At 45.5% G+C, this 27,628-nt stretch overlaps 1 protein-coding gene across 1 annotated transcript; it reads left to right on the forward strand.

Annotated features, from left to right (window-relative positions):
- Nucleotides 1-358: 358 nt before the first annotated feature.
- On the forward strand, nt 359-27,592 carry esf1 (ESF1, nucleolar pre-rRNA processing protein, homolog). Its single transcript, XM_080759826.1, has 17 exons — nt 359-391; nt 1,824-1,995; nt 3,734-3,835; nt 5,267-5,450; nt 7,331-7,429; nt 8,798-8,988; nt 10,870-10,983; nt 13,957-14,066; nt 14,252-14,404; nt 15,603-15,720; nt 17,903-18,200; nt 19,064-19,198; nt 19,331-19,464; nt 20,138-20,231; nt 21,589-21,686; nt 22,091-22,240; nt 26,354-27,592. The coding sequence occupies exons 2-17, from the start codon at nt 1,846-1,848 to the stop codon at nt 26,681-26,683; spliced, it is 2,460 nt and encodes an 819-aa protein (XP_080615952.1). The 5' UTR covers nt 359-391; nt 1,824-1,845; the 3' UTR covers nt 26,684-27,592.
- The last annotated feature ends 36 nt before the right edge of the window (nt 27,593-27,628 follow it).

Genomic DNA, 27,628 nt, shown 5'->3' on the forward strand with positions numbered 1-27,628 from the left:
ACTTTAGAAACAAGACCAAATAAACAACTACACTTTAGAAACAAGACCATAAAAACAAGCAACTTTATAGAAAAACAAGCCCCAAGTCGCTTATAACCAGCAGACATGGCAACGCCGACGAGCTTTCTGTTTACTCCTGGGTAGCACACGTCCGGTCCAGAGCCCGCCCTACTGCATCCGGTTCACTTCCACATTCACACATGGAGTGTGAAACGTACAGTTTCCGTATCTGCTGCCGTACCGGACGTGCGAGTCGTAAAGTGAATTGATCCCCTTATTTGGTCCACTTCCTGTCGATAACCTACGCCACGTGAGTCCCGCTGCATGCTGGGTAAACACACACGTGTGTTCCTTCCTCCCTGGCCTGCAGACAGCAGAAGTGTCTCTGGAGGTAAAGTAACATTAATGCTTCATGAAGATGTTCTACATACATGTTAACGAGACAGTATGTCAACGGCACTGTGTTTACATGTGTGTGTGTGTGTGTGTGTGTGTGTGTGTGTGTGTGTGTGGTTGTCATGCGACCACGCCGTTTCAGCTCCAATTACTCTGTTTAGCGCTGTGTTTACAATGGGTTAGCATCCCCATGCTAAAGCTAACCTCGATGCTGCTATAGTGCATGTTGTGAACCGGTGTGACGCTGCCTGGTGTTTATCTGTGTTTTTAAAGAGGTATAATTAGACGGATAACATGATGTTTGTACCATTAGAAGAGATAACATGATGTTGGTACCATTAGGAGAGATACCATGGTGTTGGTACCATTAGGAGAGACAACATGGTGTTGGTACCATTAGGAGAGATACCATGGTGTTGGTACCATTAGGAGAGACAACATGATGTTGGTACCATTAGGAGAGATACCATGGTGTTGGTACCATTAGGAGAGACAACATGATGTTGGTACCATTAGGAGAGATACCATGATGTTGGTACCATTAGGAGAGATACCATGGTGTTGGTACCATTAGGAGCGATACCATGGTGTTGGTACCATTAGGAGAGATACCATGATGTTGGTACCATTAGGAGAGACAACATGATGTTGGTACCATTAGGAGAGATACCATGATGTTGGTACCATTAGGAGAGACAACATGATGTTGGTACCATTAGGAGAGATACCATGATGTTGGTACCATTAGGAGAGACAACATGATGTTGGTACCATTAGGAGAGATACCATGATGTTGGTACCATTAGGAGAGACAACATGATGTTGGTACCATTAGGAGAGATACCATGATGTTGGTACCATTAGGAGAGATAACAGGCAAACGTTGATCAAAAAATGTTTTTGCAACTCTAGTTGCTTAAACATCTTTAAATAAATACTTTATGAAACGTCTATGGGAAAAATGAATGGGGAATTCTGGGTCCTTCGTCCTTCTGAAAGATGCGTTTACATGGCTGTCATGTTGGAAACAGCAGTAAATCAAGCGGGGCGCAGCTGGTGCTCAGCATTATGTTATGCTTTAGCTATTGAAAAATAGCAGATCTACAAGCTCGTAGCGCGCCACCGAGTGGCGCGCTACGAGCTTGTAGGTCTGCTATTTTGTTTTAATCGTGAAAATGCGGCACAAATCTTTAAAACATATATTTCAGAATACTTTTTTTTTTCGACGTCTGGCCTAAATGGGTTAACATGCCTCGTTGTTTCCACAGCAGAGCGTCAGATATCTCCATCACGTCTCTAACATGCCTCGTTGTTTCCACAGCAGAGCGTCAGATATCTCCATCACGTCTCTAACATGCCTCGTTGTTTCCACAGCAGAGCGTCAGATATCTCCATCACGTCTCTAACATGCCTCGTTGTTTCCACAGCAGAGCGTCAGATATCTCCATCATGGCGTCCAACGACAACAAGGCGAGCGGGGGGGACGAGCGCTTCCAGAAGGTGAAGAGAGACCCTCGCTTCTGGGAGATGCCCGAGAAGGAGCGCAAGATCAAGATCGACAGTCGCTTCAAGTCCATGTTCACGGACAAACGCTTCAAGGTAGGCCACGTTCACCCTCTGTGTGTGTGTGTGTGTGTGTGTGTGTGTGTGTGTGTAAATGTAATGCAGACTATGTAAAGGTGTGTGAATGGGTGAATGTAATGCGTGTGTGTGTGTGTGTGTGTGATATAAAAGCGCTCTAAGGCCCTCATGTATCAACCGTGCGTACGTTTTGTCCTCACCTGTTTTTCTGTCTTAGAACAGCGGAGCAGCATTGTTTGACCAGCTGCGGCTGTCACAGGCATCTAAACATATATGTATTCACTCCTAAAATGTTTATATAAAAGGGGCTTAAAAAGTTAAGGAATACATCAACGATGTGTCTTTGTGTCATATGAAATTAGTAGGAGATAAAATCGCGCAATTAAAAACAATGTTGCAAGAGATGCTTAAGCCATTTAAACAGTGTTTTGCATGAACGCATACATGTGAGGATTTGGGCTGTCTGTGCTGAAATATTTCCATGACGGGACGTTGGAGAGTAGGCTATAGTGCAGCAGTGCTGCAGCTCAGCTGTGGAGAGTCCCAACGTGGGTAGCCTACTGTAGCCTAATCTACAGCAGGCCGATGTCTTTCTGGACTCTGGAGTTACGGTATGTGCAATCTAATAAACCGCTAATAAAAGTCGCTCGAATGCCAAATGTACCGTGCCATGGCTGCCAGCGCAAGTGGGAACTGCATGGGAGATATAGGTATAGGCTACCCAGCCAGCCCACCACCACCACCAGCCACATGAGGCTATATACGGTTTTGGCTGCACATTCATATAATGACAGTTGACAGCCCGGCCACTGCAGCGACTAACGACTGCGAGGCAATCTAAATAGACTGTCGAACGTGCATGGTCAGTTGGTCACGGTGTCACGGACGGACCACTGTGATAGAGACAGACAGACAGACAGGACAGGAGGAGCACCTGCAAAACAGCAGCGTTTGTGCCTATTTGTAATTTAATTCATGGTTCACAGGTTCAGGTTTTCGTTCACTAATATATCTTGTTGTATATTAAATTAAAAATACTTTAATAAATTGATACACAACTAGCAACACACAGTGAAAGTTGCTTGCAAATTGCGATATGTGCGTGCGTGCGGGGGGGGGTGAGGCGGGCAGCAAGTGAAGCGAAGCGAGAGGAGAAACAGACAGCTTTATTTAATTCATGCAGGTTTATTTATTTAAGATAGCCTACAAGTTGCAAGTTGCGAGTGCATGCGTCTGTGTGTGTGTGTGTGTGTGTGTGTGTGTGTGTGTGTGTGTGTATGTGTATGAGAAAGGGGGCAGCAAGGCAAGCCAGCGGTTTCCATGGTTTCAGGATCCTATAGCAGAACGTTCATGTCGAAAAAACGAGGGCGAGGCTTGATTTCATAGGGCGTGCCAGATAGATTTCAGCCGTCACATTTATTAACGTCGGAACGAAATGAAGGAAGGATCAGCTGTTTGCGATCACTTTATAAATGCCGTGGCAACGTGGGTGTACTACGAAACCCACACTCGAATCTGTGGCAGATTTTACACTAGATTGATAAATGAGTGCCTAAATGCACCATTTACCATTTATTTACAAATCTTTGTTTTAGTGGGTCCACATGTTGTGACAGTTTTGCACCAGCAGAGGGCAGTCATAGACAATAAAATTGCCACCACTGTTCACTGATTTCAATCTGTCAAGTGACACTGTGTTTGTGTGTGTGTGTGTGTGCGTGTGTGTGTGTGTGTGCGCGCGCGTGTGTGTTTCCAGGTGAAGTACACGGTGGACAAGCGAGGACGTCCAATCAACCACACGTCGTCAGACGACCTCAAACGCTTCTACAACATCTCAGATACTGACGACGATGAGGAGGTATTATTTGGTGTTATTGTTAGTAGTAGTAGTAGTAGTAGTGTAGCAACTGCCACACAAGTTAAACATGATTTATTTTAATATCAACATTTAAAAGTACTATTTAATATTTCTGAATTAACGCCATCTATCAAGGGTAAGGTCCTATATATTCTGTGCTGTCTATTGTGTGATTTTGTTATTATTTGAGGGGTTTTAAAGACTATGTTTATGATTGGATATCTTTTGAGTGACATGGGTCTGAGTTGGACTGACGCCCATAAAGTAGGCGGAGGTTACCGGCCTGAGGTAGACCTGACGGGGAGAGACAAACACACAGGGAGTCTACGAGGGACCTGTATATGTTTTATCTTTAATGCCTCGTACAAAAGGCTATAGCTACAGGAACGATAACGCTCACAGTTCGAGGAGGCTCGAGACATATCTTCAGCAACTGGTGAGATCGTTCAGCTTTGTTTATTTATTTCAACGTCCCGCGATGATCCGCATTTAGGGACTTCCTCTTCGTTTGGAGTAGCCTACATTGATTGGGATTACATTTGCTTCTGGGATGGATTAATTTTCTTTTACATAATTACTTTGCTTTGGAGGGACTTTTACGTGCGGGAAGGAACGCTTGGAGAGAAACAGACTTTGTTTGGAAACACGGAACAATACAAAACAATAAGGGAGCGCGTGCGTGTGTGCGCGAGAAACAGACATTCGTTATTCATTCATTCAACTCTGTATAACTGTTGCTTTGATTACTAGATAAAAGGTTGACGTGAGCTTTGTTTCTGACTGTGTTTTCTGCTGCTTATTTAGGCTATTTCTTTACATTCCCTTTATCTATTGTATCCTATAGGAGATCATTTACAACCCGTGATTTAAATAATTCGTAGCAGTGATAGAAATATCTGAATGTTACAGTAGTATTATTGGTATTGGTATTATTATTACCAGTAAGACGCGCAAACGCGGGAAGCGAACGTTGCTCGTACATATTTGGGTTTTTTAAGATTTATTTTTAAGTTATTTTTTTAAGTTAAGTTATTTTTAAGTTAAGTTTTTAACTTAGCCATAACCATATAAGGAGTCCCCAAAGCAGCTATACGTCCAAATATGGACACACACACACACACACACACACACACAGACAGACAGACAGACAGACAGACAGACAGACATGATCTGCTAGGTCTCATAGTAAGTGCTCACTGCGTTCGCAATTATTATTGTTAATATTATTATTTAACCTCTCTGACACCGATGATGATGGAATGATGATTAAGACTGTCACCATTTATTTGTTTTTTGGCAAGGCACTTTAATTAGCTCGTTAAGACCAGTTAGGAGAAATGCTCGTTGAATGTGTTTACTTCGTTAAAGTCGCAATTATCTGTGTGATAATTAACGGTCAACGATGATGTAATGATGACGTCATCACCCTAGAAACAGGAGGAGGCCAGCAGCGGTACGAAGGAGGTGAAGAAGGAGAAAAAACAGAAGAAGAAGAAGGAGGAGGAAGAGGAGGAGTCGGATGGAGTGACCTCTGACCTTTGTGAGACAGTGAGGGAGGGAGACATCCAGGTCAAAGGTCAAACAGCGCTGCAAGGTGTCAGAGTGGTGGAAGAAGGTACTACGGGACATAGTTTCATTTGTGGTTGTTTTTTAAACTTTATCCCACCATTTTTTTGTGTCAATTATCTCCCCCCCTTTTTTTAAATTTTATCCCACGATTTTGTAACCCAGTTTTTCTTTTCACCCAGTGCCAATTATCTAATGTAATCCTGGGCGCTACACTTCCTCTGCCAACCTGGGGGGGGCAGCGGACTGACCTCATGTTTTTTTCTATGCATGAAGAGTCCAAGCTGCTTCTTTTCACCTGACAGAGGGGAGTTTCCCTGGTTGGACGTAGCACGTGGAAGGGACTAGTGCTGTCAGAACGAATTTCATAATATGAAAGAAATTTGAATATTAAAAAATGTATATATATTCGAAAGCTAAAATTGCCATTCGAATGGAGCTTTTATCATTTATTAATTCTATTTAATATTTTTATTTTGTTTTATGTTATTTTATCCGCTCACTAAATGTATTGAGTAACTAATCTACCGCTGTGAAATCTCCCCGGCCGCTTCCACTGCATGTGAAAAGGTGCACGTCCGGTCACGTCGCAGAAGAGGTCATTGATTGGCTAATGTAGGGCCAGATTTCAGGGTAAGCCAATCAGAGACAGTCTACAGGGTGGGCGGGCTTACTGGCTGTTGTAAACAGTAACCCTTTTAATCGCAGACACACAAACCCTTGTAACACATACATAGATACGTCTAGTATACTACACAGACAGAAATCGCCGGTAGAACGAAAATCATAATAGTCTCACGACACAACTTTATTGCACATCTGTGCTTGCCTTTCATCCACGCTTCTATAGCCTTTTAAATCTCATTTCCCATCCACGGGCACAAGCAAAGTGATATCAGCATCTTCCACCCGATCTGTGGTGTTGTTTCTGACGAGGGTAGCAACTAGTTAGCATGGGAGCTAACATTAGTTTAACTCTGGTCCATATCGTTAGAAGCCAGACTGTTCTGACCCCATAATGAGTCCTCCTTAATAACACTATGGTACACGGGAGGCGGCCTTTTTTCCGACAGCATTCTAGCCGACGGGGCAACGGTCCGCTCCGCAGCGGGGGGACATTGGACAATGCTGCGTTTACACGGGCAGACACAGACGAATGCTAATATCATTTGGAGCAGCTACTGTACACGTCTGTTTGCATCAACATGTTGCTGGCTTCACAATGAATGATAGACTTTATCGTTGCGTCTGCCCTTGTCAGGGTTTCACTGTCCACAGCAGGCAGACCTGTCAAAACTATGCACTTCCCAAAACTCACAAGACATGCCAGCCACGTGTATTATTATAGGCTAAATATGAGCTCAAATAAACAATGTAAATGTTCGAATATTTTCGAAAATTACAAATAATGAAGCAATGAAATTCGAATTGGATTATAGAGGTGAACTGACAGCCCTAGAAGGGACACGTTATTCCAACTAGTTCCTTTCCCCTCCATCAGGCGCCCCGGCTGGCCAGGGGGAGGCAGTATAGAGACCAGTTCCTTTCCCCTCCATCAGGCGCACTGTAGGTTAGGGAAGAGCGCCCTCTAGTGTAAAGCCACCGAAAACACATCAATGTGACGAGAACCTTGTCAGCTAACATATCAATATCATTGGCTGTCAAATATGCTCCCAAGCAATGATCTAACATGTCATTGGCTGTCACCTCTGTTCCCAAGCAATGATCTAACATGTCATTGGCTGTCACCTCTGTTCCCAAGCGATGATCTAACATGTCATTGGCTGTCACCTCTGTTCCCAAGCAATGATCTACCATGTCATTGGCTGTCACCTCTGTTCCCAGGTGATGATCTAACATATCATTGGCTATCACCTCTGTTCCCAGGTGATGATCTAACATGTCATTGGCTGTCACCTCTGTTCCCAGGTGATGGTGATGAGTTGAGCATGGAGGGAGAGGCAAAGCAGAGAGACGGTGTCACAGGAAGTGGTGACGAAGATGATGAAGATGATGAAGACGATGAAGGTATAAATGTGATGTTCTGGTGTTAGCCCATTTAGGCAGTTTTCTGAAATACCCTGTGTTTCTACGTCAGTGGTTCTCGCACTATTCCATGTTCAGGAGCCCTAGAAGATGTATTTTGGCTCAGCGGTCCATCCTGGGCCTCAGAGGTCCATCCTGGACCGCTCTGAAAGAATATATACTCAAAGATTTGCGCCACATTTTCATTTTCAGATCTACAAGCTCGTAGCGCGGCACTCTTGCTTGCAGATCGAGCTGCAGATAATAGTGGAAAAAAATGCACACAACAAACAACATTCAATAAAGGACTAAGATCTAAGAACAGGGCACGAGAGACAGAGAATTCATGACATCCAATAGTAGCAAAAAAGTCAGCAAAGTGCAATATGTGATCCGAGACCTCCAGGAGGGAGGAGACCCTCTTAAGCATCTGCCTCTTGTACAGGTTGGGCCTGGGTTCTGTCTCTATAGAGCGCCGCAGTCCCTCCCCCTTTCAGAAAAACGAGTGGCCCAGGAAATCAAAACCCAATGCATTCTCCCATCGGCACTTCTTATTTATTTTATTTAAAGACGGTTACGCCGCGGACAAAGCCAACTCGGATCGTGACAAATCATGACAATGAACACAATGTTTTGGGCCGATCAAATCATTTATAAGACAAAAAACAAAACAAATAGTGTTGTCTCCTGACTTTCTTTTCTTCTTTCTAATGATTTGATCGGCCCAAAACATTGTGTTCATTGTCATGATTTGTCACGATCCGAGTTGGCTTTGTCCGCGGCGTAACCGTCTTTAAATAAATTAAATAAGAAGTGCCGATGGGAGAATGCATTGGGCTTTCATTTCCTGGGCCACTCGTTTTTCTGAAAGGGGGAGGGACTGCGACGCTCTATATTGGTCTATGAGTTGGGCTCTTTGTGCTACTTTGAAGAGGCTACTGAGCCTGTTCTTGTTGGCATGTGTTCATGTGATGAAGACTCTGGTTGTGTTCATGTGATGAAGACTCTGGTTGTGTTCATGTGATGAAGACTGGTTGTGTTTATGTGATGAAGACTCTGGTTGTGTTCATGTGATGAAGACTCTGGTTGTGTTCATGTGATGAAGACTCTGATTGTGTTCATGTGATGAAGACTGGTTGTGTTTATGTGATGAAGACTCTGGTTGTGTTCATGTGATGAAGACTCTGGTTGTGTTCATGTGATGAAGACTCTGATTGTGTTCATGTGATGAAGACTGGTTGTGTTCTACTGAGCCTGTTCTTGTTGGCATGTGTTCATGTGATGAAGACTCTGGTTGTGTTCTACTGAGCCTGTTCTTGTTGGCATGTGTTCATGTGATGAAGACTCTGTGTCTCTGTCTCGTCCGGTCAGACGACGGTGACTCCGACGCGTCGGAGGATCTGGCCAGAGGTTTCGGCAACGTGGAGACGAGCTCCGACGAAGAGGAGGAGGAGGAGGAGGAGGGGGAGGGGGAGGATGTGGAGACCGTCCTGAGACGGGAGGAAGAGCAGATCACACACGACTGGGGAGAGCTGTGCAAAGACGCTGCACGCAGCGACCAGGTGACACACACACACACACACGACTGGGGAGACACTCCACATAGTATAGTGACAAGGACAATATGAGTGTGTGTGTGTGTGTGTGTGTGTGTTTGTTTATAGTGTGTGTGTGCGTGTGCGCACACTAGGGCTGACCTTCGATCACGTTTTTGATGATCGACGCTTCGATATAAATTTGTTTTTCGATCGTCGACGCTTCGAAACCCAACGGGGGGGTGTGAGGGCATCTTGTGGGGCATCTTATAAACTTATAAAAATATATATAATCCAAACTCCTCTGTCAATTGTAAACGAACGGTAACATGAATGAACTCTTCAAGCCTGACACTTGTCAGAAATAAAATCAACCACGGTTGATTTGATTGATCATAAAGTTAATGTGACTGTGAGTGTGCGTATGGGAAAAAATATATAAACTTCACAGATTATAGATCACTTTGAGTTTTAACAATCTGTTGAGTATTGCCTGAATAATGCCACTCTGCGATGCCGATGGAGAAATCCCACATAGTTAAATTACCTCATAGTCATGCTGCATGCGCTGTTGGTCGATGAAGAATTATAATCCAAGGTTTGTCAATCATATTATGGTTTATGGTTGAAAGTAAACCATAATAAGTAAACTTTAAGAAGATATCTGCAGTCATTGTGCTGCAGACTGCAGTGCAGAGTGCATAAGAGCATCTCCGCTTGCTAATTGAGTTGACATTTGCGCAACTTCACTGCACGGCATTACAGTAATTAGTTATTTGCCAGCACCTGCTCCAATATAGGCCTAAATCAAACTTTATTTACATAGCACATTTAAAACAATAGAAGCTGACCAAAGTGCTGTAGGCCTACAGGCTGAAACAAGTGGAGCATCACCATCGGCGCACAAAAAAAAGCATAATTAAAAGAAAAAACAGCAAATAGTATAGGCTACATAATTACAATAATACGATCAGGTGCAATTAAATGCCAAAGAGAAAAGGTGTTTTGGTCTGGGTCTGTAGGAGCTGCTCTGCTGCATGGGAGTTCACAGTGATGGAACAGGTCAGTCTTCAGACAAGAAAAAAAAAAGATATCGCTGACAACGGCAAAATCAATTCTCCGCATCGCCAAAATAAATGTATAGGCCTAGTTTCATTCGTGCCATTATACTCAGCCAATATGCACAACGCAGCGCATGAGATTGCAGATCTTTGAATTTTCGGTGCGCGCACTGAGCGCACTCACCATGTGAATCCAAGCAGGTCCTCACAAGTATAATGTACACCGCCAGGCTCCACAAGGTTCTCAGCGCAATGGCGCATCGATAAAAGTTGGGATTTTATAGTGGCATTATTCAGGCAATACTCAACAGATTGTTATAATTCCAAGTGATCTATAATCTGTGAAGTTTATATTTTCATTTGGGTGTAAGTAATGTTTTTATATGACTTGTCAAACATGGTAGCCTATATTTAATGTCCACTGAGCTGTGGTGCGCTTGCCTACACTCTCTCAATTAGGGATTTTCCCAGGGGTCATTTTCACTCTCGTGTAGCCTACAACCTTTAAAATGCAACCACACTTTCGATTTATTTTTCCTGGCTCCTGGGACTGCAGCTGCACTTCCTTGTTGTTAACACGGGGGAAAGAGGAGGCGTTGTGAGGTGCTGCGAGGCGCAAGCATGGCTCGTGGACCAAATGGGGCCGTCTCGCGGACCAAAAGCGTCCGCTTTTTTTTAAATGACTATTTGATTAAAAAATGTAAAAATCGATTCCCGTGCGTATCGATTGAACGTTGATTAATCCATTTTTTTGGGTCAGCCCTAGCGCGCGCGCACGCACGCGTGTGTGTGCGTCTATAATGTGTGTGTGTGTCTATAATGTGTGTGTGTGTGTGTGTGTGTGCAGGTGTCCTCCAGGCTAGCGGTGTGTAACATGGACTGGGATAGGATCAAAGCCAAAGACCTTCTGTTTGTCTTCAACTCCTTTAAACCTAAAGGGGGAGTGGTCATCTCTGTGAAGGTAACGGCCCCTACGCAAGCACGCGCACACACACACACACACACACACACACACTAGAGCTCCTCACCAGGTCCCCCGAGTTGACCCGAGACCCTCGGGTCTGAGTCGTGTTTTTTTAACGTAATCACTCGGAATCGGGTCGGAATCGGACCTATCCCCCCCCCTCAAATCTCGGGTCTGTCAAGCATTATGCGTAATGTCCGGTACGAGTGGATCCGAGATGACCCGTAGTACGCTACTGTACTGTGTGTGTGAACTGTTAATAAAATATTCATTCAGTGTGTGATTGTGTGCCAGTCTGATTGATTGATTAATTGATAATTTTATTAGACAATTAGATGCAAACAGTACAGGGTACAGTCAAGTACAGCATTGGTCCAAAAAGACAGCACCGATAAGAAAGACCTTAGAGGTCTTGTTTCCATTCAGGTCCCATGCATTCATTCACAATGACAATAGTGACAACAAACAATACGTTTCCCAAACACACTAGATCTATACGTACAGGTTGGAATATAAATACATTAATAAAACATAAAAAAAGGGGGGGGGGGAGAGCCAATCACCTTCTCTCCCTTTGACCTGAAGACAGTGACGGGTGAGTTTTCAGACCCTTTTTAAAGGAAACCATGTGATCTGCTTGTTTTGAGGGAAGGGGGCGGGGCATTCCACACTTGAGTGGCAGTGCTGTGAAATGTGAATTTACCCATATTTGTTCTGAAAATGGTGAAGAGCGTGAAGAGCTCTAACACACACGCGCACGCACACACACACACACACACACACACACACACACACACACACACACACCTGTAAGCCTCTCCAACTGATCCAGAATGCCGCAGCTCGCCTGCATGTGATGCATTACCATGTGATGCATTACCATGTGATGTATTACCATGTGATGTATTACCATGTGATGTATTACCATGTGAGTAGGTTACACTGTTACACATTTAAGATGAGGAGTAAGGTCGTCTTCACCACACCAGTTTCCATTTAGTTTCCAATTAGTTTCCATTTAGTTTCCAAATTAGTTTCCATTTAGTTTCCAAATTAGTTTCCATTTAGTTTCCATTTAGTTTACTCCACCCCACTCCACTCTACTCCACCCCCCAAAAAAACGGGGGTTTCGCTTCGCTTCCAATCGCACTTGATTAGGATTCGGTGCAGGTGTGAATGCAGCCCGCAGCAAATAAAGGAAATTAAGCAAACTATCACGTGGCGGATGAGGAGCTAAACACAGTTGGAGATGGAGAAGGGATATTAATTTTACGTACAGTACAAAGATGTCCCGTTAGGTCTCCATGTGACCATGTGGTCAAATAAGCAGACTGAATTAAGCCCTCATCGAAATATGAGGACGAGCACATTAATCTATTGCTTAAAGGACCACTTTACCACTTTTCAACCTATCTTCATATAATAGGTCCTCACTAATAATCATGATAAAAAGGCACGATTATTTTCTACTCAGTCTGTGTCTCATAGGAGGGCTGTGGGCAGTTTAGAAACCGTCTTCCAGTGACATCATCATTAGGCAGATTTTCGCATTGCAACTTTTCAGGACTAGAAAGCCTGCAGTTTCTATTAGCTTGTATTCCCCATCGATGATGTCACTGGAAGACGGTTTCTGAACTGCCCACAGCCCTCCTATGAGACACAGACAGAGTAGAAACAAATTGCGGCATTTTTTCATGATTATTAGTGAGGACCTATTATATGAAGATAGGTTGAAAAGTGGTGAAGTGGTCCTTTAAGGAAACATAAAAAACACTGCAGTGTACAGACTATTCTGTCTGTCTGTCGTGCGTAAACATGGAGGGCTGTCACTGTGTGGGGGATCCGAGTGGAGACTTTCTTCATATTGTTTAAATATAAATACTTCACCAAGTGCCGCGCTATGAACTTGTAGGTCTGCTATTTTTTGCAAAATTGTGTGTTCCAGACTAATCTGATAGATTGTGTTCCAGACTAATCTGATAGTTTGTGTTCCAGACTAATCTGATAGATTGTGTTTCCAGACTAATCTGATAGATTGTGTTCCAGACTAATCTGATAGAATGTGTTTCCAGACTAATCTGATAGTCTGTGTTCCAGACTAATCTGATAGTCTGTGTTCCAGACTAATCTGATAGTTTGTGTTCCAGACTAATCTGATAGATTGTGTTCCACTAATCTGATAGATTGTGTTTCCAGACTAATCTGATAGATTGTGTTTCCAGACTAATCTGATAGATTGTGTTCCACTAATCTGATAGATTGTGTTCCACTAATCTGATAGATTGTGTTTCCAGACTAATCTGATAGTCTGTGTTCCACTAATCTGATAGATTGTGTTTCCAGACTAATCTGATAGATTCTGTTTCCAGACTAATCTGATAGATTGTGTTCCAGACTAATCTGATAGATTGTGTTCCACTAATCTGATAGATTGTGTTTCCAGACTAATCTGATAGATTGTGTTTCCAGACTAATCTGATAGTTTGTGTTCCAGACTAATCTGATAGTCTGTGTTCCACTAATCTGATAGATTGTGTTTCCAGACTAATCTGATAGTTTGTGTTCCAGACTAATCTGATAGTCTGTGTTCCAGACTAATCTGATAGATTGTGTTTCCAGACTAATCTGATAGATTGTGTTCCACTAATCTGATAGATTGTGTTTCCAGACTAATCTGATAGATTGTGTTTCCAGACTAATCTGATAGATTGTGTTCCAGACTAATCTGATAGTTTGTGTTCCAGACTAATCTGATAGATTGTGTTTCCAGACTAATCTGATAGATTATGTTCCAGACTAATCTGATAGAATGTGTTTCCAGACTAATCTGATAGTCTGTGTTCCACTAATCTGATAGATTGTGTTTCCAGACTAATCTGATAGTCTGTGTTCCAGACTAATCTGATAGATTGTGTTTCCAGACTAATCTGATAGTTTGTGTTCCACTAATCTGATAGTTTGTGTTTCCAGATTTATCCGTCAGAGTTCGGTAAGGAGAGGAGAGAGTTGGAACAGAGCCAAGGACCAATGAGGATGATGGATCTGCCCGAAGACCCTGACCTGGACACCCATGAGCAGCAGTAAGATCCACCTTGACCTCTGACCTATGACCCCTAACGTAACCCTGACCTGGACACGTATGTCAGCAACAATGTAATCGCATAAAACCCCTGCGTACGGTATGGCATCAACAATGTCATAGAATCACATCCAATTTTACCAGATTTCGACTAACTTTCCCTTTGTGTGCCTGTGTGCGTGCCAGAGTGTACAGGGAGACGCTGCGTGACTACCAGTTCAAGAGGTTGAAGTATTTCTACGCCGTGGTGGAGTGTGACTCCTCACTGACCGCTGACACCATCTACCAGAGCTGTGACCGCTCGGAGTACGAGAGCTCCTGCTCTGTCATCGACCTACGGTACGCACACACACACACACACACACACATCTACCAGAGCTGTGACCGCTCGGAGTACGAGAGCTCCTGCTCTGTCATCGACCTACGGTACGCACACACACACACACGCACACACACGCACACGCACACGCACACGCACACGCACACAGACACATATTGGGTTGTGGGAAGGAATTGGGAGAAAGAGGTGTAAAAAAATAATTGACTTTAAACTTTCCTTTCCTAAATTTAGGAAAGGAAAGTAGAGATGCAAATTATTGATAGTTGATTATCGATCGATCGGCCAGTCGATAATTGGCGTCTTTAAAAAGAAAAATAATTATGTGATAATTTGAATTCACCCAATAATGTCTACATGTCACTGATATAAGAATCCAAAAGTCATATTATATTCCTTGATCAAATATGTATTTGACCATTTCTTTATTTTTTTTGTCATCAAAGTTTTTTAATGATTTTCAATAAAGCATACAAAATTCACATGACTTACACAAAAGAAAAAGACAAGAAAAAACAAACAAAAAACAAAACACAACTAGCAGTAAAAAAAAAGAAAACCCCTGGACAACACCCCTCCACACTCTGTTGTTGACACTCGTGGTTATATCATATGTAATGTACAATACAAAATGTTACTACAACAATCCTTTGCCAATTATCTAATGTAATCCTGGGCGCTACACTTCCTCTGCCAACCTGGGGGGGCAGCGGACTGACCTCATGCCTCCTTCTATGCATGAGGAGTCCAAGCTGCTTCTTTTCACCTGACAAGAGGGGAATTTCCCCCGGCCGGACGTAGCGCGTGGAAGGGACACGTTATTCCGACCAGTTCCTTTCCTCTCCATCAGGCGCCCCGGCTGGCCAGGGGGAGGCAGTTTAGAGACCAGGATTACTGCATGTTTTTGTGAGGAGTACCTACCCTACGGGACATGGGGAGAACATGCAAACTCCACACAGAAAGGCCCTATCACCAACCCCCGCCTCGGGTATGGGCACTGATGACGCGGAGGAGGGAACACGCCGCCAGTGCCCACAGCGTCCCCAGCGGGAATCGAACCCAGGACCTTCTAGCTGTGAGGCGACCAACTGTGCCACCGGTGGCACAGTCTTTTTAACACTGAGTGTGTGTGTGTGTGTGTGTGTGTGTGTGTGTGCACGTGTGCGTGCGTGCGCGTGTGCGTGCGCGTGCTATGTGCAGTTTTATTCCAGATGACGTGAGCTTCGAGGGGGAGGAGCCTACGGACGTAGCGACAGACGTGGGCGTGGCTGCCTACACCCCCAAACTGTTCCTCTGCGCTGCGTCTGGAACCTCCACCGTGAGTGACCCTTTAGTGTGGAACCTCCACCGTGAGTGACCCTTTAGTCTGGAACCTCCACCGTGAGTGACCCTTTGGTGTGGTCAGGGCTTTAGGATGTCAATGACAACCTTGCGCGTTGTTCCGGTTAGCAGGTTAGCAGATTAGCAGATTAGCAGGTTAGCAGCGTGTTGCATGCTAGTTTAGGGCCGGATTGAGCCACGGACAGGATGCTGCGGCTAATACTTCCGGTTCAAGATGCCGCATCACAGGACCCGCAAATTTGTACTAGTTATTATTATGAAGTGGATTGTCGTGAAATGACCCGTATCAGAACACCCGTTCTGAATATATGAACAGTGTGGTGTGGATCTGGAGTTTACATTATATTATATAACTAGTCCTTACCCGTTCTGAATATATGAACAGTGTGGTGTGGATCTGGAGTTTACATTATATTATATAACTAGTCCTTACCCGTTCTGAATATATGAACAGTGTGGTGTGGATCTGGAGTTTACATTATATTATATTACTAGTCCTTACCCGTTCTGAATATATGAACAGTGTGGTGTGGATCTGGAGTTTACATTATATTATATTACTAGTCCTTACCCGTTCTGAATATATGAACAGTGTGGTGTGGATCTGGAGTTTACATTATATTATATTACTAGTCCTTACCCGTTCTGAATATATGAACAGTGTGGTGTGGATCTGGAGTTTACATTATATTATATAACTAGTCCTTACCCGTTCTGAATATATGAACAGTGTGGTGTGGATCTGGAGTTTACATTATATTATATTACTAGTCCTTACCCGTTCTGAATATATGAACAGTGTGGTGTGGATCTGGAGTTTACATTATATTATATAACTAGTCCTTACCCGTTCTGAATATATGAACAGTGTGGTGTGGATCTGGAGTTTACATTATATTATATTACTAGTCCTTACCCGTTCTGAATATATGGACAGTGTGGTGTGGATCTGTGAGTTTACATTATATTATATACTAGTCCTTACCCGTTCTTATATGAACAGTATGGTGTGGATCTGTGAGTTTATAGTATATTATTATTATATACTAGTCCTTTACCCGTTCTGAATATATGGAGAGCAAATGATGTTCAGTGTGGTGTCGAAACAGCGCGTGTGTTCACGTTAACATGCCCCGTCCGAGTGGTGGGTCTGTTACACGGAGAAGTGTGTCCCAGTATTAATCCCAATGTCCGTCCCAACATGCATTTCACTGGTGCCCCGGAATAGGACAGACACACAGAGGTGCACGGTGGCACAGTTGGTAGTGCTGTCGCCTCACAGCTAGAAGGTCCTGGGTTCGATTCCCGCTGGGGACGCTGTGGGCACTGGCGGCGTGTTCCCTCCTCCGCGTCATCAGTGCCCATACCCGAGGCGGGGGTTGGCAATAGGGCCTTTCTGTGTGGAGTTTGCATGTTCTCCCCGTGTCCCCTAGGGTAGATACCCTCACAAAAACATGCCGTAATCCTGGTCTCTAAAACTATACCTCCCCCTGGCCAGCCGGGGCGCCTGATGGAGGGGAAAGGAACTGGTCGGAATAACGTGTCCCTTCCACGCGCTACGTCCGGCCGGGGAAATTCCCCTCTGTCAGGTGAAAAGAAGCAGCTTGGACTCCTCATGCATAGAAGGAGGCATGAGGTCAGTCCGCTGCCCCCCCAGGTTCGCAGAGGAAGTGTAGCTCCCAGGATTACATTAGATAATTGGCACTGGGTGAAAAGAAAAACTGGGTTACAAAATCGTGGGATAAAAATTTAGAAAAAAAAAAGGACAGACACACAGACAGACTAGTAATGATATATAATAATAATAATAATCGTTTGTAACGGTGTTGAAAAATGCGCGACAACAAGCAACATCCAGGAAGAGGGAAGCACTAAAACTAAGACTAAATATATTGACAATTTCGTCAATACACCGAGTGGCGCGCTACGAGCTTGTAGATCTGCTATTTTTCAATAGCTAAAGCACGACATGATGCAAAATGGGTTCCCGGCCAAAATGGGTTAAAATTGGAACATCGTCTCCTATTGGTGAAGGCAAGCGAACACATGACCTGCACACATCCGACACCATAGTGAGGGGTTTCTAAAAAGAGTTGAATCTAACGTTATCAGGCGTTCGTTAACGTGTGTGTGTGCGTGCATGCGTGGTGTGCGTTCAGGTGAAGCTGACGTGGGATGAGAACGACCATGACCGCGTCACGGCGCTCAGCAGAGACTTCAAGAAGGACGCGCTGATGGACATGGACTTCAACGCTTACCTCGCCTCCTCCAGCGACGAGGAGGGGGAGGGGCCAGCGGGAGAGTGGGAGTGGCCAGGAAGAGAAGGGGAGGGGCCAGGAGGAGAAAAGGAGGGTCCAGGAGGAGAAAAGGAGGGTCCAGGAGGAGAGGGGGAGGGGCCAGGAACAGGAGAGGCGGAGTCAGAAGAGCAGGAGAAAGGAGTGCCGGAGACAAAAGAAGGTGATTGTTTCCTAATATGTATAATACATTTAAAAAAATGATGATCAGAGCTTCCGTTGCTCCAGACTGTACGACGGAAGCATTTATATTTTTACTCATGATCAGAGCTTCCGTTGCTCCAGACTGTACGACGGAAGCATTTATATTTTTACTCATGATCAGAGCTTCCGTTGCTCCAGACTATATGACGGAAGCATTTATATTTTATTCATTATCAGAGCTTCCGTTGCTCCAGACTGTACGACGGAAGCATTTATATTTTACTCGTGATCAGAGCTTCCGTTGCTCCAGACTGTATGACTGAAGCATTTATATTTTACTCATGATCAGAGCTTCCGTTGCTCCAGACTGTACGACGGAAGCATTTTAATTTTACTCATGATCAGAGCTCCCGTTGCTCCAGACTCTATGACGGAAGCATTTATATTTTATTCGTGATCAGAGCTTCCGTTGCTCCAGACTGTACGACGGAAGCATTTATATTTTACTCATGATCAGAGCTTCCGTTGCTCCAGACTGTACGATGGAGCACGGGAGTTGAATTTCAATCTTTTTAGTAATTTCTTTGTAACGATTTAGTTCCCAGAATTTGATAGGTTTCTCTTACTATGAGGTGGTCAGACGCAGACAGAAGAAGCAGAGCACAGATCTAATGAGTTAAAGGTGTGTTTCAGAGGTGCTCAGACCCAGACAGAAGAAGCAGAGCACAGATCTAATGAGTTAAAGGTGTGTTTCAGAGGTGCTCAGACCCAGACAGAAGAAGCAGAGCACAGATCTAATGAGTTAAAGGTGTGTTTCAGAGGTGGTCAGACCCAGACAGAAGAAGCAGAGCACAGATCTAATGAGTTAAAGGTGTGTTTCAGAGGTGCTCAGACCCAGACAGAAGAAGCAGAGAGCGGAGCAACAGATCCAGAAGTACAGAGAGCTGCTGAAGGGAATTCAGGACAAGGAGAAGAAAACCGAGAAACACATGGAGATGGAGATCACGTGGACGCCAGGTACTGCACACACACACACACACACACACACGCGCACACACACACACACACACACACACCCTGGAAACGGCTGTATGTGACTAACAGGCCTGAGGGTTGTGGGTTCATTGTGTTTGCTGCCTTGCTCAACAGGCCTCCGTCAGACCACAGAGAAGCTGGTCCAGAAGAAGCAGCAGGTGGAGGTCAAAGGTCAGCTGACTCCCTGGGAGGTCTATCTGGAGAAGAAGAAGAGCAAGAAGAGACTGAGGAGACAGAAGAAGAACCAGGTGACCACACACATGCGCACACACACATGCATGCACGCACACACACACACACGCACTCACGCGCGCACACACACATGCACGCACGCACGCGCGCGCACACACACACACACACACACACACACACACACACACACACACTTACACACATGCACACACCAGCCCGATCTCACCCAAACACACCAAAATAGCACGTATTGGCAATTCCGTACAAACTACGTCGTCAACAGATAAAAACTAGACTAAAATGTTAGGAAGGGGACTAGTGGACAAGAGATCCAGTATGAGTCATTTTACACCTGGTTGCATGCTGAAAAAAGCAGATCTACAAGCTCAAACAAGTGTAAAATAAGCCATTACGACGGCAAAATACGTTTTAGTCGACTACATGAACTGCAGATTTAATAAAACTAGACTAACACTAAATCATTCCATGTGACTAAAATGTGACTAAAACTTTTCATTCCATAGACTGACTAAAACTGCCAGAAACAACACTGTTAATATTTCTTTGATCTTCAAGATGTTAATATTTCTTTGATCTTCAGGATGTTAATGTCTTTGATCTCCAGGATGTTAATATGTCTTTGATCTTCAGGATGTTAATATGTCTTTGATCTTCAGGATGTTAAAATGTCTTTGATCTTCAGGATGTTAAAATGTCTTTGATCTTCAGGGTGGAACTGAAGAAGATCTCAGTGATGACGACGTTCCTTCAGACGTCGACCTCAACGACCCATTCTTCGCCGAGGAGCTGGGAGGAGCCTCAGGTACCATGTGATCAATATCTTACTGATCAATATGATCTAAAAGACCCTGGACAACGCTCCACACGTCCCATAGACTCTTCTCCCTTCTCTAAAACACCCTGGACAACGCTCCACACGTCCCATAGACTCTTCTCCCTTCTCTAAAACACCCTGGACAGCGCTTCACGCGTCCCATAGACTCTTCTCCCTTCTCTAAAACACCCTGGACAACGCTCCACACGTCCCAGACTCTTCTCCCTTCTCTAAAACACCCTGGACAACGCTCCACGCGTCCCATAGACTCTTCTCCCTTCTCTAAAACACCCTGGACAGCGCTCCACGCGTCCCATAGACTCTTCTCCCTTCTCTAAAACACCCTGGACAACGCTCCACACGTCCCAGACTCTTCTCCCTTCTCTAAACCACCCTGGACAACGCTCCACACGTCCCAGACTCTTCTCTCTTCTCTAAAACACCCTGGACAACGCTCCACACGTCCCAGACTCTTCTCCCTCTCTAAACCACCCTGGACAACGCTCCACACGTCCCAGACTCTTCTCCCTTCTCTAAGACACCCTGGACAACGCACCACACGTCCCAGACTCTTCTCTCTTCTCTAAAACACCCTGGACAACGCTCCACACATCCCAGACTCTTCTCCCTTCTCTAAAACACCCTGGACAACGCTCCACACGTCCCAGACTCTTCTCCCTTCTCTAAAACAACCTGGACAACGCTCCACACGTCCCAGACTCTTCTCCCTTCTCTAAAACACCCTGGACAACGCTCCACACGTCCCAGACTCTTCTCCCTTCTCTAACACACCCTGGACAACGCTCCACACGTCCCAGACTCTTCTCCCTTCTCTAAAACACCCTGGACAACGCTCCACACGTCCCAGACTCTTCTCCCTTCTCTAAAACACCCTGGACAACGCTCCACACGTCCCAGACTCTTCTCCCTTCTCTGAAACACCCTGGACAACGCTCCACACGTCCCAGACTCTTCTCCCTTCTCTAAAACACCCTGGACAACGCTCCACACGTCCCAGACTCTTCTCCCTTCTCTAAAACACCCTGGACAACGCTCCACACGTCCCAGACTCTTCTCCCTTCTCTAAAACACCCTGGACAACGCTCTACACGTCCCAGACTCTTCTCCCTTCTCTAAAACACCCTGGACAACGCCCCACACGTCCCAGACTCTTCTCCCTTCTCTAAAACACCCTGGACAACGCTCCACACGTCCTAGTGTCTGCTAAATGCCTAGATTATATCATGTCCTTATTTACTAGGCCTAGGGTTAGGGTTCATTTTCCAGGTCTGGGTGTTGCTGTTGGATTAAACTCAGTGTCATTTCTGTGTTTTTCTCCCTCCAGAGGTAAAGAGGAAGAAGGTGAAGACGAAGGGGAAGAAAGGCAAGAAGGAGGAAGAGGAGAGAACAGCAGAGGAAGACGCAGAGCTGGAGAGTCGAAAGGTAGGACCTTATAGTCTTAGTTTTACCACAAACTTATAGTATAGTTTTACTACAGTAAAACGTGTTAGTATTTAATCGTGTGTGTGTGTGTGTGTGCCCGTGTCATTTATCCCTAGGTGGCTTAAAAAACCCAAAACAAACATCCTGTCTAGTAGTATCAAGTATATAGTATGTCAACAATGTGCTATATATATATATATATATATATATTTTTTTTTCTCTTCTTTTCCCTCTGTGTGTTAAGCATGTGCAGCAGCTTGGTTGGACCATATAATGTATAACCTTATTCTGATCAGTGTTTGGGTCTATTCTGTATACGCCACTTGTGCAGATCCAAATAAAATAATTAATATGTGTGTGTGTGTGTGTGTGTGTGTGTGTGTGTGTGTGTGTGCGCGCACCAGGCTGAGATGGCTCTGTTGATGGACGAGCCAGAGGACGGTCAGCGGAAACACTTCAGCTACGATGACATCGTTGAGCGACAGAACCTCAGCAAGAAGAAACGCAAACATCTGGAGAAGAACGACCAACCTCTGGAAGAAGACCACTTCCAGGTACCTCCTGTCTGTACGTCTGTCTGTATGTAATCCATGTAACTCCAGAACCGTTCGCCCCACCGACTTCAAATCCGACCCGCACGTCCCACACCCCCGCAGGGAGGGCAGTGCCCGGTGTCGTTCCACACCCCCGCAGGGAGGGCAGTGCCCGGTGTCGTTCCACACCCCCGCAGGGAGGGCAGTGCCCGGTGTCGTTCCACACCCCCACAGGGAGGGCAGTGCCCGGTGTCGTTCCACACCCCCACAGGGAAGGCAGTGCCCGGTGTCGTTCCACACCCCCACAGGGAAGGCAGTGCCCGGTGTCGTTCCACACCCCCACAGGGAAGGCAGTGCCCGGTGTCGTTCCACACCCCCACAGGGAGGGCAGTGCCCGGTGTCGTTCCACACCCCCACAGGGAGGGCAGTGCCCGGTGTCGTTCCACACCCCCACAGGGAAGGCAGTGCCCGGTGTCGTTCCACACCCCCACAGGGAGGGCAGTGCCCGGTGTCGTTCCACACCCCCACAGGGAGGGCAGTGCCCGGTGTCGTTCCACACCCCCACAGGGAGGGCAGTGCCCGGTGTCGTTCCACACCCCCACAGGGAGGGCAGTGCCCGGTGTCGTTCCACACCCCCACAGGGAGGGCAGTGCCCGGTGTCGTTCCACACCCCCACAGGGAGGGCCAGTGCCCGGTGTCGTTCCACACCCCCACAGGGAGGGCAGTGGCCGGTGTCGTTCCACACCCCCACAGGGAGGGCAGGGCCCGGTGTCGTTCCACACCCCCACAGGGAGGGCAGTGCCCGGTGTCGTTCCACACCCCCACAGGGAGGGCAGTGCCCGGTGTCGTTCCACACCCCCACAGGGAGGGCAGGGCCCGGTGTCGAGTTGGTCGGACCCACGGTTGTCCAGAACCGCCACAAAAGGCCCCTCTGCCCGGGGCTCTGGACAGGAAGGGCCCCTGCCCAGCATCCATATATGGAGCTGGCCTGTTCTGACGTCACAAAAAAGGAAGGCAGAAAGGCTCATTAATTAAATCAGTTGTGGTTCCTTTGATCACTCCTAGTTACTGTGATAACTGGGGTTAGAGTTAATACTGACCTTCAGGGATGCATTCATCAGATTCTAAACCCTCGTCCTCTTTGGTGACTGGATTATATTATTATGATATTAAACCCTCATCCTCTTTGGTGACTGGATTATTTTATTATTAGGGATGTGAATCATCCATTTATTCAACTGATCCATTAACCTGTTAGTTGATAAGATGTGTTTAAAATGCGGTTAAAATAAATTAATCTGATTTGTTTTAATAATAATATATATATATTTCGTTCCCAGGTGGATGCATCAGACCCTCACTTCCATTAATACTACTACTACTAATAATAATAATAACTAGAACTGCACTCTGTCGAGTGCATACTTGCTTGTTGCACACTAGTAGGCCATAAATGGCCAACTAGTGCGCAAGCAGAGCGCGCAGGTACTTTCGACCGCTACAAACTGTCAACCAATTACATATATACATATACTATGTATATGTGTAATTTGTCCGTCCCAGCCAACCCGCCACTTTTTATGCGTATGCACCGTCCCAGCAAATTGTGCCTGATACGGCAGTGGTGCCAGATTACATACAAGTATACACAGGAGCATTTTGGTTGCGCCAAAAACCGTCCCAGCCAACCCGCCACTTTTTATGCGTATGCAAATAAAACAGCAAATTGTCCCTGATTTGCTGGGACCAGATTACATACATGTATACACAGGAGCATTACCTTTTAATCATCCCAACACTAAAACATATCGTCATTACGTCACCATCGAAGACCAATTACACTCATTGGGCCTGATTCTTCAACGTGTTTACGCTGATATAATGACGTGAAGCTAGCGGAAAGGCATTTACGTGGATTTCCCACATTAATTTGGAATTCATGGAAATGGCCGTGAACTTGACGCTCACGTAGGTTGGTCGGAAACTCCGTAAAATCCCACGGGACCTCTTTAGGTGGCGGACGAATTTACGGATATATTCAGAAGGCTTTAGTCTTCATGCTGAATCAATAAATAGTTCCCAAATCGCAGATAAAATATGTAGGCATGTGTCCCGACCCTAACATTGTTCAGCACATAAAAAAATGATATATAAAAGCCGAGTGCACTTGCACTTGTATGCCTATGCAATATGCATGCATTCTAGAGGCAAGTCCCATAAGGAAACTGCCCCTGCAAGCGACACCTTTTTTTTAAATTTATTAGGATATTTCTATAGCATGCGCGATTGCGCTGCTCACTTGACAGCCTTCTCTGGGCTACTCGCAGTGCAACGCGTTGTGAGCTTGTAGATCGGCTCCCGTGGACGCGCTGCATGTTAAAAAACAAACTCACAATTATAATAAGAACATAGGCCTACACTTATCTGCATTCTGCACTGTACGAATCCAACGTTGTTTAGTGTGTGTTAGTGTTGTTTAGTGAGTCAGTTCTCTGACTGTTGGTGTGTGTGTGTGTGTGTGTGTGTGTGTGTGTGTGTGTGTGTGTGTGTGTGTGTGTGTGTGTGTGTGTGTGTGTGTGTGTGTGTGTGTGTGTGTGTGTGTGTGTGTGTGTGTGTGTGTGTGTGTGTGTGTGTGTGTGTGTGTGTGTGTGTGTGTGTGTGTGTGTGTGTGTGTGTGTGTGTGTGTGTGTGTGTGTGTGTGTGTGTGGGGGGCGGACAGCAGCATGCGGCCGCTGAACCGAGTCCAATCTGGGTGAAATTTACATTGGAAAATTAATATGCGCGGTGAGCCCGGCAAGGACAGAACACGACTGTTATATGGTCTATCTATGGCATTCTATGGTGCAGACATGCCGGTCTGACAGACAGACAGCAGTCACGACGAGGGCTATAAATCCACATTATGGCATCAGCGCGTGCAATTTGGCCAGTCAGTTTTAAGCCAGCTCACCTTAATTAATTATAATATGGGCAACGTTGTAGCTGTGTAGGCTATATGCTGTAGGCTACTACATTGATCTCATCATGAGATGAATCAAGTTTGCCGTGTCCCGCGAATCATTTTAATATGACGACATCATGAAATGAATTTACATCTGATACATCGGATATCTATTTTACTTCTGCAGGCGAGTGTTCTTTCTTTTTTTATAACCCTCAGGTGCATTCATCAGTAAGGGCTTATCATTGCCGAGTTGTAATATAGCATTTGGTCGTGGTGAACAGTACAAATTAACTTCTTTCTCATTATGTGAAAGTAACTGTAACATATCAGTTAACTCTGACATTTAAGGATCGAGTGAAGCAATGCGTGCCAAGTTGACAAGTTTAGTTTATAATTATATACATATAACTCGCGCTGTTTGCTTGAAGATCTGTCCGTGCAGAGAACCTCCTGTCAAAATTAACTACTCTACAAGCTCATCGCGCTGTTGTATAGAATTTAAAGTTTGGGAATCCTCTGTGCCGCTATGATGACGTATTTCGAGATTTCCTGTTGCCTTATATGGTGTAGAATGTGCGTGGATGTTCCAACTAACCAGGCGACACCAGGCGAATCGCTTGGGGAAAATGCGGAAAGGATACACTCAGCGATTACACCAGCTTCTCTGAATAACACGTCATCTCAACTTTGCTTGATCGGACAGATAAATACGATATCTGTTTCCGCCACAGTGTAACGGTGGCGTATTTCTTTTTAATGAATCGGGCCCATAGGGTCCTTTAATACACATACTGTATTTCTTACATCATCATTGAGAGCTAGTTACTTGCGCACACCATGTAATCTGGTCCCAGCAAATCGGGCACAATTTGATGGACATATACACACCATGTAATCTGGTCCCAGCAAATAAGGCACAATTTGATGGACATATACAATACACACCATGTAATCTGGTCCCAGCAAATCAGGCACAATTTGCTGTTTTATTTGCATACGCATCAAAAGTGGCGGGTTGGCTGGGACGGTGCAAAACTATTACTTGCGCGCTCTGCTTGCGCAAGTAATTAGTATTATTATTATAATAATTATAATTATAATAATAGTAATAATGTCTTCCAGGTGGATGTGTCAGACCCTCACTTCCATTAATACTACTACTACTAATAATAATCATATTTAATTCCCAGGTGGACGTGTCAGATCCTCGCTTCCAGGCGGTCTACACGTCGGCTCTGTTCAACCTGGACCCGTCGGACCCTCACTACAAGAAGACCCGCGCCACTCAGAGCCTATTGGACGAGAAGCGCCGCCGCCGCGCCCACGAGGGGGAGGGGCCGCACCAGACCACGCCCCCCACCTCACGGGAAGCACCCGGCGGCAGGAAACAGGAAACGGACGGCGGGAAACAGGAAGGCGTGGGCGCGGGCGTGGCTGACCCCGGTCTGTCCCTGCTGGTCAAATCCATCAAGAGCAAAACGCAGCAGTTCCACAACCGCAAGAAGCACAAGGCCACCTAGAGCAGCGGTCCGGGGACCACCTAGAGCAGTGGTCCGGGGACCACCTAGAGCAGCGGTCCGTGGACCACCTAGAGCAGTGGTCCGGGGTCCGGGGACCACCTAGAGCAGTGGTCCGTGGACCACCTAGAGCAGTGGTCCGTGGACCACCTAGAGCAGTGGTCCGTGGACCACCTAGAGCAGTGGTCCGGGGACCACCTAGAGCAGTGGTCCGGGGACCACCTAGAGCAGTGGTCCGGGGACCACCTAGAGCAGTGGTCCGTGGCTCAGATGATGAATACATAAATAATGAATGGTCCTTGATGTGAAACGGGTTGAAACCCACCGACCTAGAAGACCCCTCAGGTCCCAAACAGTGGGTCGGGGACCCGACTGTGTGTGTCGGGGACACATTTATATGGGTCCTTCTCGGTTTTTCATGTTTCATACAAGTTTGTTTATGACTATTTATTTGAAAAGATTTTCAAAAAACATTCCCAAAAAGGGGTGGGAAAAAAAGGAATAAAAACTAAAGAAATCTGAAATTTAAAAACAAATTCAATGTTGTTTTTATGTTATCACATCCAATACTGAATTGGCGTAGCGGCCGACTAGCCGATGGCGTGCGTGTGGAGACATGCGTGCACGCTCACACGCCAGGGACAAATTAGCCTTCGGGCAAGTGGGGCCCTGGCCCAGGGGCCCATGTGGGGCCCTTTGGCTCTCACAGGCACTTCAGGGAAATTGGACCGTGAGGTACTAGGTTTGACACCCTGAAAAATGGGCTCCTGGGGCCCTTCATTGGCCATTGATTGTGTTAAATCTAGGTCAAAAAGGTGATAAAAACACTGACGCACGCTCGCGCACACACACACACACACACACACACACACACACACACACACAGAAATAAAATAAAAAAAGTATGCTGCCCTTTCTTTCTAATTATTTGTTCTGCCCAAAACATTG

The sequence above is a fragment of the Protomyctophum bolini genome (genome assembly GCF_963924005.1).
Source record: "Protomyctophum bolini genome assembly, chromosome: 3".
Lineage (NCBI taxonomy): Eukaryota > Metazoa > Chordata > Actinopteri > Myctophiformes > Myctophidae > Protomyctophum > Protomyctophum bolini.

Excerpts from the sequence above, each read along its gene's own strand:
- esf1 (XM_080759826.1), top strand. The coding sequence starts at position 1,846 with ATGGCGTCCAACGACAACAAGGCGAGCGGGGGGGACGAGCGCTTCCAG. Across the intron at positions 18,201-19,063 it reads AGTGCCGGAGACAAAAGAAG|AGGTGCTCAGACCCAGACAG; the intron begins GTGATTGTTTCC and ends GGTGTGTTTCAG. Across the intron at positions 19,465-20,137 it reads GGAGACAGAAGAAGAACCAG|GGTGGAACTGAAGAAGATCT; the intron begins GTGACCACACAC and ends TTTGATCTTCAG.